General features: G+C 35.4%; 1 protein-coding gene across 2 annotated transcripts; it reads right to left on the bottom strand.

The window, feature by feature from the left end:
• Nucleotides 1-3,543: 3,543 nt before the first annotated feature.
• On the bottom strand, nucleotides 3,544-8,857 carry mrps23 (mitochondrial ribosomal protein S23). 2 transcript variants are annotated; one of them, XM_052110620.1, is made up of 5 exons: nucleotides 8,702-8,857; nucleotides 6,135-6,314; nucleotides 4,844-4,921; nucleotides 4,628-4,751; nucleotides 3,544-4,512 (listed from the first exon to the last, which is right to left on the bottom strand). In XM_052110620.1, the coding sequence occupies exons 1-5, from the start codon at nucleotides 8,743-8,745 to the stop codon at nucleotides 4,360-4,362; spliced, it is 579 nt and encodes a 192-aa protein (XP_051966580.1). In that variant the 5' UTR covers nucleotides 8,746-8,857; the 3' UTR covers nucleotides 3,544-4,359. The 2 variants fall into 2 exon arrangements, with proteins under 2 accessions (XP_051966580.1, XP_051966581.1); XM_052110621.1 differs by having other exon boundaries at nucleotides 3,544-4,509.
• Nucleotides 8,858-9,257: the final 400 nt, after the last annotated feature.

The following is a 9,257-nucleotide window of genomic DNA, read 5'->3' as shown; positions in this document are numbered from 1 at the left end:
TGTGAGTGTATCTGGGTGTTGGGGTGGAAGCACATAAACAAAAGAACATCTAGAAATGTATAACAGATATAACAATAGTAAAAACAACAAATAATAATGACAATAATAATAAACTCAATTCAATAAGAATGTGGGGGTGGGGGGGTGAAGGGTGATTAAGAGGGCAAATAATAATAATAAAGTAATATTAATATTAAATTATTATAAGGCTGCCTCTGATCCCTCCGTGGCCATGTCATAAGTTAGTCCCATGCCCATGTCACACCACAACGGGTCGTCAGGGAGAGATGCCGCCGGGCACATGGCCTAAGGCCCGCACCGCCATCCCCCAGGACATTCCCCACATGCCTGTGCTGGGTTTTTTTTTCCTATTCCTTCCCCTTCCCCTTCTTGTCCCCTTTTCTCCTCCTCGTTTAATAAGTGTGTATGTGTGTCAACTAGTGTGTGATGCATTAAAAATAACGTGGTGTTCTGTGTAGAACCAGCCCAGGGCAAAGCCTAGGCCACAATATACACATGCCACGCTTACCCTGTGTTGTGTTCCCTTTTTCTCTTTTTTCTCCCTTCCCTTTTATCCTTTTTTATCCTTTTTCAAGCTCTTTGTAGATATATATGTATCTCAGCTAATATGTGATGCATTAAAAAAAAACTAGGCATACAATGCAGACCCAGCCCCAAACAAGAAATCCAGGGCGAAAAATTGCGGGGGGATGGCGGGAAGGTACAAGGCCAAGGTCCAGGCCCCACACAACACCCACCCACAACTAAACCCCACTGCAGCGGATATAACACAATAGTTAATGTGAGCTAACAATGAACAATACTTTTACGACATTTGATAATCAAGGTTGTTGTTTTTTACATATACTAATGCATTTTTCCAGCAAAAGTTGTATTGTTAAAATAAAGGCATTATGAACTAACGATGAACAATAGTTTATTTATAAATGAACATAAACCAAGATTCATTAATCCTGTACAAAAGTATTGTACATTGTTATCTCATGATACCTAAAGCATTAATGTTATTATGTCTAGAACCTTAATGTTACCAATCATATGAACATGCACTAATCTCTTTTAAATATATATATATATATATATTTATATATATATATATATTTAATTTATAATCTTAAGTATTTTATTAGACATTATATAAGGGGCTGTCAATGGTTCACAGCAATTCCACAGATACACATTTGGAGGATGGAACAGAAGAGATTTCTGCTTTATCATTAGTTTGTTATCATCTACCAGCCTGATCCACTGTCATTCATCTTTTAAGGTAAATGTTACCTGGCAGTCCATTTAATTAAATTCTTAAAATGTTCAGCCACTGTTTGTGAAATTTAAAATCTTTGGTGTGTGTCTAAAATAGCTTTACCATATGAGTATCTTTAAAGTTAGTGTTAACATCTACAGTTTTTGCTACTTAAGCCACACTTAAAAATGCATGAATGTTATGGCATTAGTTAACAAAATATCAAAGTGGCATTTATTTGAAAGAAAACGAGCACAGACACATTTTTTGGGAAAACAACCACTGTACGTCTTAAGCTGGAATCTCAAGTAGTATTGATATCAGAGTAAACATCCATTCATTAACTAAATGAATTATTATCTCTAGTTGTTCTCTATATTTTAAGTGTGGCTAAAAATCTTTTTTGAGTCACTGCATCTGACTGATTAACGTAAAAGTTTAAAATACAAATAAGACATTTAATTTAATTGATACACTTTTGAAACTATAAGACATTTTATATTTTTGCCAATAAGGATTTGAAATTGGATTGGAAGACTGCGCACCCACTTATTGGGCTTTTCCCTCTTAAGTATTTCCTTTGCAAAATATTACCACTGTAACCATAGTTTACACCATAATAGCCTACAATAAAACTTATTGTTTCTAAAAGAAAAATGTAACTTGGAATTTGACACCACTATCATCAAAAAAAGAAGTCACATATTAAAGGGACAGTTCAACCATCTTTCTTCTGTGAAACACAAATGATTATAAACAAAATATTAGGGACTGGCAGTCACAGTCTCCTTTATATATATATATATACACAATGAAAGTGAATAGTGACTGAAGCTACGATTCTGCTTAACACTTCATTTTGGGTTTTACAGAAGAAAGTAAGTCATATGGGTTTGGAACAAAATTATTCCCAGTTATCCTTTTAGTCCATTATAGTTTAACGTAGTAACAATAACTGTGCTAACTATAGTACTTTGGCTCGAACTACAGTTACCATAGTACTTTTAGTGAGGGTTGTTTTTAAGAGCAGGAGAGTAAAGGTGCAGCAGACAGTCAAACACCCTCAGAGCGACCGTCACGCTCTCTGCCTTTACTACTTTCACGCCTCTCCTTCTCTAATTTCAACCATATCTGGGTCCTCCACACCAACACACACACACACACACACACACACACACACACACACACACACACACACACACACACACACACACACACACACACTGTATGTTCATGCACACATGAAAACACATATAAAATCCATTAATGTTGACAAAATGACACAAATTGAAATGCAGCATAGAAACAAATAAATGACTTAGGGGCAAAATGTTATCCAATATGTGCATAGATACAAAATACATTTTGACAGCTCTCAGAGCCTCCAAATGCATGACGTGAAGCATGTGTACTTGAGTCACACACTTGAAGCAATAGACATCACATCAGTGCCATCTAGCGGATAAAGATTGTGAATGACTGTTGAGCGCCTTTCAGCTCGAGGCAGCCGTCGACTTCAATACAAACAGAGAAACACAAGAAATCACAATTGTAAAGCCACTTAGAGAGCAATGTAAAAACATGTAGCTAATCAGTACTCTGCTAAACCAGAATCATTTGTTCAAAGAAAAAAAGAACAATTATTTGTAGGACACACAAAACAAAATGTGAGCTATGAATAATGAAAATAATACAAGAATGTAATAAAAAAAAAAAGACAGAAAAGATTGTCAATTTTGGTTACATTTTATAACAAGTTTGTATTGTTCAGTTAACTAAATTATTTTATATGAACTAAAAATGAAACTTTTTTTTAGCACTTTTTAGTCTTGGTTAATGTTAATTTTAACACATACTAATACATTTTATTTTAATTAAAATGTGTAGATGTTAATATTAGCTAATGAATTAAGAACTAAAAAATTGCCAATTGTTTTATTTTAATACAATTAAGGTTAATAAATGCTTTAAAAATATACTGTTCATTGTTAGGTCATGATACCTAATGAATTTACAAAAAAAAAAAAAAAAACCTTATTGTACAGTGACAAATATCCATCAAAAATATTTTTATAAAATTGAGTGAATTTTTGTTTTTTGTTTCTGAAGTGTTTTTTATAAATTCTGTATTCTGAAAAAAGTCTTCTAAAATAATAATAAAACAGCTCACTTCTTATATTCCATGTAGTGTTTTTTGTGCCTTTTGAAATTATTTACATCCTTGAATTTACCCATTGTGCAAAAAAAAAAAAAAAATTACTTTCAATAAATTACACATTCATGATTTTTATTCCCATCCACATTCCTTGGAGTGAAATCCTGCCAACAATGCACCAGTAATAAAGATAAATTAACAGTATAAAATATAAAACGTTACAGTTTAACATTTATATGAATCATAGGTTTATGAGATACTCAGACAATTGCAAATATATAACCTTTTATTAAGTATTTACTAAGCTGACAATTTTCTACTCCTGCTGTTAATGGCATACTCCAATTAAACACTCCACATATTTTATTAAAGACATTAAAATGTCTCCACACTGTATGACACAAATTTATTTCAACAGTCTTCGTACCATTTTTTTTTATTAATGTTGGATGGTTCTGCAGTACTAACCTTCTATTGTTCAAGCCTTGTTCTTCATGTCTTGGATTATTATCTAACAACTTTTAACTTCCAGAGATTACTATGCTGACAATTTTCCACTAATGCAGTTAATGGAATAAATACTTCCAGTAAACAGTCCACATATTTTATTACAGACATTACAAATTCATACACGTGCTAGCGCTCTATCACATAACATGAAAATGCTGTGGGGGAAGAAAAAAACTCCAAAAGCTGCATGGCTATACAAATCACAAGCCTAAACAGTTCCAACTGTACTTGACATGTACAAATGTGTTCAAACTTCCCACCTTTGACACCAAGAGGGGAGCAGACACACACTGTTCTGCATTTTACGCAGTGCTTACAAATGAAGGAACAATATCTGTGCTCCATGGGTCAAGAAATGCCTGATGTTACATCTTGTTGAGGCTGAGGCAGGACCAGTTTATGTTGCGCTAACAGAGAGGAACTGATACATTTACGAAGACGTCTGACTGTCAGTGTTGACTGCCTCTGCCTGAGGCTCCTTCTCTGGAACATTTGTCTCTGTTTCCGTGTCTCTTTGCTGCTCTGCCAACATGTCGGTCAACTTCATGTTCAGCAAGGGGTCCCGGGACTCTGTCGACACCTGCTGGTCATCAGGAAACATGACAAATTTAACAACCTACATAGAAAGGTGACAAACTTCCACTGAGAGAAAGAATTAATCCAAGGAATTATTCAGCTATCAAAGGACTCATACTCACCACGGGTCCTCCTCTCTTCCTTAAATAAATACCCTCTGCTAGGAGCACTTTGGCTGTCTCTTCAAACAGCATCTTGGGTTTTATGTCCCCTCGGCTTTCTAATTCATTGTACTTCATCACAAACCTGCACAAAGACACACCTGTACAGTTAAATAAAAAATAACTATAATTATCACCTCTTCTTATTTTTCTGATGGGCAGTACATCAAATCTTACTTCTGGCATGGTGACACAAAGTTGGGCTTGAGGATCTCAAAAGCTCTGGGTCCACTACCATAAACTTCAAAGAACTTCCTAAAATCAGAGGAAAAAAGGTTTGCCTTTACTGCACAGGTTATAGTACACTTGGTTGTTCAACAACATAGTAATAATAAACATAATGCCTTTCCTAAGCTCCAGTGTTCACACCCATTTTGTCCATGAATTTCCGTGACTTTTTCCCATGACCTTCCCATTGATTTTATATAAGTTATACTGCACTCAAAACATTTTTTTAACCTATTTTTAAGATTTATGCATTTCAACATCAAAATGAATTTCGTAAACATTAACAAAGTTTTATAATAAACAAATATATTCAAGTATCATACATTTATAATGTTAAAAGATAGTTTTTGTACATCATTTTAGAGATTTAGTTTTAAAATAATGTAATGATCTAGCAGTCATCGCATACGTCAAGTTCAAGGATGTGTACAAGAGACTGCAATGGCTAGTTGTAAAGTGAAAAAGAAGTTATATTTTGGTCTGTTTCTCACCCAACACAAACTGGAACACTTCTGAAGACTTGGGAGTAAAACAATCGTATGGATTAATTTTATGCTGACTTTATCTACTTTTTGGAGCTACAAATTTCTGGACACCATTCACATGCACTGAATTGACCTACAGAGCTGAGATATTCTGCTAAAAATCTGTATTTGTGTTCTGCAGAAGAAAGAAAGTCACACACATCTGGGGTGGCATGAGGGTGAGTAAATGAGAGAATTTTCATTTTTGGGTGACATATTCCTACAATGTGACTGTGGTCTGTGTGTTTGCTTAGTCTAGTGCTGTCACAGAGACCAGTGAGATTTCTCAGATTTATTTCAGTGATGTCTTTCAGGGAGAAAGAATATTTTATACGTGCCAATCCAATAGAAATTTAAATATTGCATAGAGATCTTTTCATTTCAATTACATTTCTGGCCCTGGATTCACAATTTTAAAATTATATTTACTGTTTTATCAATGTGGGAACCCTGAAGCTCACAATATACTCGTCAAATTCAATGAATACATATAATAAAGGTATCTTTTAAGACATCGGTGTAAAATACATAAACTAATAGCATATAAACAGAAAATGGAGAACACAACGCACAAATGAAGGGCACAGAGTTAGAGTAGGATAGCAATAATCAATGCCAAGCAATAATATTCTGACTCTAAAAAAAAAAAAAAGTCTTCAAAGTTAACAACAAACAAAAAAACATTATGTATTTTACAGGATTTTTTTTTAACTCACGCTCGTATTTCATCCTCTTTGTAGAGTATTTCAGGTACAGAGTCAGCAGCATGTCTCTTCACTTGTCTCACAGGTTTCTCATAGAGGGGCTCTCTCTTAGGAGGAAAAGCAGCATAAACATCAAACCAGATGGGCTTTTCCTTCTGCTTGATGACTCCAGCACGCATTAAATCTCGAACCCTTCAAAACAGTTGACCAATCATTTATCAATCAATTAAAAACATGAGCGGCGTGAACCAAGTTTCAATGCTACAAATAACTTGACAAGTAGCAAAAAACGTTATCTATGAAACACATTTTTAACACTTCCTTCAGTTAAACAATAACAAGACAAAGGTCAGTTAGAAATTCCAAGGGTTCACTCAAAACAAGGTGACACATCGTTTAGCTATTATGGCACCTGCAGCTGGACCCAGCTTCCAGAAGAGCCACATTCAAGTCCAGACTGAAAACACATCGGTTTAACTGTGCATTTACGGACTGAAAACTGTGCAACTGATCGTACAGCATTTTTTTTAAATGATTTTTTTTTTTTTTTTTTATTGTTTGAAATGTGCTTTATACATTGTTGGTGTACAGATTTTGCTCTTATAGAAAGAAATTGGTACTTTTATTTACCAAAGTGGCATTCAACTGAACACAATGTATAGTCAGGACATTAAAATGACTATTACAATGAGTAAACTACTTAAAAACTACAAAGAGTTCTCGTCAAAATATCCTCCACATGTAGCAATGACAGCTTTGCAGATCCTTGGCATTCTAACTGTCCGTTTGTCCAGATACTCAGGTGACATAATAATAATAATAATAATAATAATTCCTTGCATTTATATAGCACTTTTCTAGGCACTCAAAGCGCTTTACATAGGGGGAATCTCCTCAACCACCACCAGTGTGCAACATCCACCTGGATGATGCGACAGCAGCCATAGTGCACCAGAACGCCCACCACACACCAGCTATTGGTGGAGAGGAGAGAGTATAGTTATGTAGCCAATTCAGGGATGGAGATTAATACAATGCTATGGTAGATAGGGGCCAATGGGGGGGTATTTGGCCAGGACACCGGGGTTACACCCCTACTCTTTACGAGAAGTGTCCTGGGATTTTTAATGACCACAGAGAGTCAGGACCTTGGTTTAACATCTCATCCGAAGGATGGTGCCTTTTTTACAGTATAGTGTCCCCGTCACTATACTGGGGCATTAGGACCCACACAGACTGTAGGGTGAGCACCCCCTGCTGGCCTCCCTAATACCACTTCCAGCAGCAACCTTGGTTTTCCCCAGGAGGTCTCCCATCCAGGTACTGGCCAGGCTCAACCCTGCTTAGCTTTAGTGGGCAACCAGGAAAGAGATGCAGGGTGATATGGCTGCCAGTCATTTTACCCCACACTTCCTGTAGCACTTCCCATAGATGTGACTGTCTTGTCAGGCACTTCTCACGCACCTTACAGTCTAGATGATCTCACAAAAGCTCAATGGGGTTAAGATCCATAACACTCTTTTCCAATTATCTGTTGCCAATGTCTGTGTTTCTTTGCCCACTCTAACCTTTTCTTTTTTTTTTTCTGTTTCAAAAGTATTTTTTCTTTGCAATTCTTCCCATAAGGCCTGCACCCCTGAGTCTTCTCTTTACTGTTGTACATGAAACTGGTGTTGAGTGGGTAGAATTCAAAGAAGCTGTAAGCTGAGGAAATTTGAAGTGTATTTCTCAAACTATAAACTTTGATGTGCTTATCCTCGTTTAGTTGTACATCTGGCCTTCCACATCTCTTTCTGTCCTTGTTAGAGCCAGCTGTCTTTTTATATTTTAATACTGTTCAGTTTTTTGTCAATTTCAAGTATTGTATTGCCTTCATTCCTCACAATAATGATTGACTAACGAGTTCATAGAGAAAGCTATTTATTTTTTGCCATTTTTGACCTAATATTGATCTTAAGACATGCATATTGTATTGCATACTGTGGCAACTCAAAAACAAACGCAAAGGCAATGTTAGGCTTCATTTAACGAATAGATTTCAACTGTTTGATATAACTGATTTTCTAGTATCAAATTAGCAATTTAGCATGGTTATTCAACCAGCATGGATATAAGATGTTGTAGAGATGGTGCTGTTTTTTTTTTTTTTTACATCAGTAATTTCCTGACTGTACTTTGTGATCAGTTGAATGCCACTTTGGTGAATTATAGTACCAATGTCCTTCCGAAACAGCAAAATCTGTACATTATTCCGAACTTTTGGCCGCCAGTGTATATCAACTTGCCTTGCCTATATTCAAAAAGCTTTACTGTAATGGTAATAGGCGTCATTTCTAAAGCATTATACAAATCAGATACACTTTACAAAATAAATGTATCCGTTTTAATGCTTTCAGATTAAAGAAGCGTTGATTGTCTAGTTAAAAGGGACACAATGTAATGTACATTTTCATATTAAATTATGCATTTTAAATAGACCTCTACTTTAAACACCGACAGATTTAAAACAAAACATATTTCCTTTAACCTTGAAGTGATCCCTTTTGCATCATGAATCGCGTGCCGTCACAAACGCTTACCGTGTATAAACAGTTCCAAATTTCTCAAGTCGACTTCCAGCCATAATAGCTCTATATGATCCTACACATATAATTAGATCCTAATAAATGTCATTTAAAAAGCTGATATCGTGATAGTGGTGATAAAACGCTCTCTGCTGCAACACGAGTCCACTATTTCCGGTGTAACTACGGGTGCTCATCAAAGACAAACTACGATCAAACTGGATGCGAAGCAAATCATATTTAATAATAAATACAGGACAACAGAATTTTGCTTATTACAGACAGTTTATTATGAAACGCAATGCTTATCCAAATATATTTTTAAATTAATATTTACATTTATATTAATATAGACAAAGTAGGAGACATGAACATGTTTAACATAATGAATTCAACATTGTCAGTTGGAAGCAACCAAATTAATAAGGATTGAAGCTGCTAACACAAAGGTTTTGGTTTGATATCAGCCAGGTAGTGGTGAACTATTACTGTTCCCTTGAGCATGGCACTTAAAGGGATAGTTCACCAAACTCATCATTTACTCACCCTCACCATGCCATCCCAGATATGT

Source organism: Xyrauchen texanus, chromosome 38 (genome assembly GCF_025860055.1).
Source record: "Xyrauchen texanus isolate HMW12.3.18 chromosome 38, RBS_HiC_50CHRs, whole genome shotgun sequence".
NCBI lineage: Eukaryota > Metazoa > Chordata > Actinopteri > Cypriniformes > Catostomidae > Xyrauchen > Xyrauchen texanus.
The sequence above is the reverse complement of the archived record's forward strand: the minus strand, read 5'-3'. Positions and strand labels throughout refer to the sequence as shown.

What these genes read in the sequence shown, in the direction of transcription:
- mrps23 (XM_052110620.1), bottom strand. Translation starts at nt 8,745, where the DNA reads ATGGCTGGAAGTCGACTTGAGAAATTTGGAACTGTTTATACACG. An exon ending in TTTGGAACTGTTTATACACG is followed by an intron (nt 6,315 to 8,701) that starts GTAAGCGTTTGT and finishes ACTGTTTTGAAG; the next exon opens with GGTTCGAGATTTAATGCGTG. An exon ending in GGAAGAGAGGAGGACCCGTG is followed by an intron (nt 4,513 to 4,627) that starts GTGAGTATGAGT and finishes CCTGATGACCAG; the next exon opens with CAGGTGTCGACAGAGTCCCG.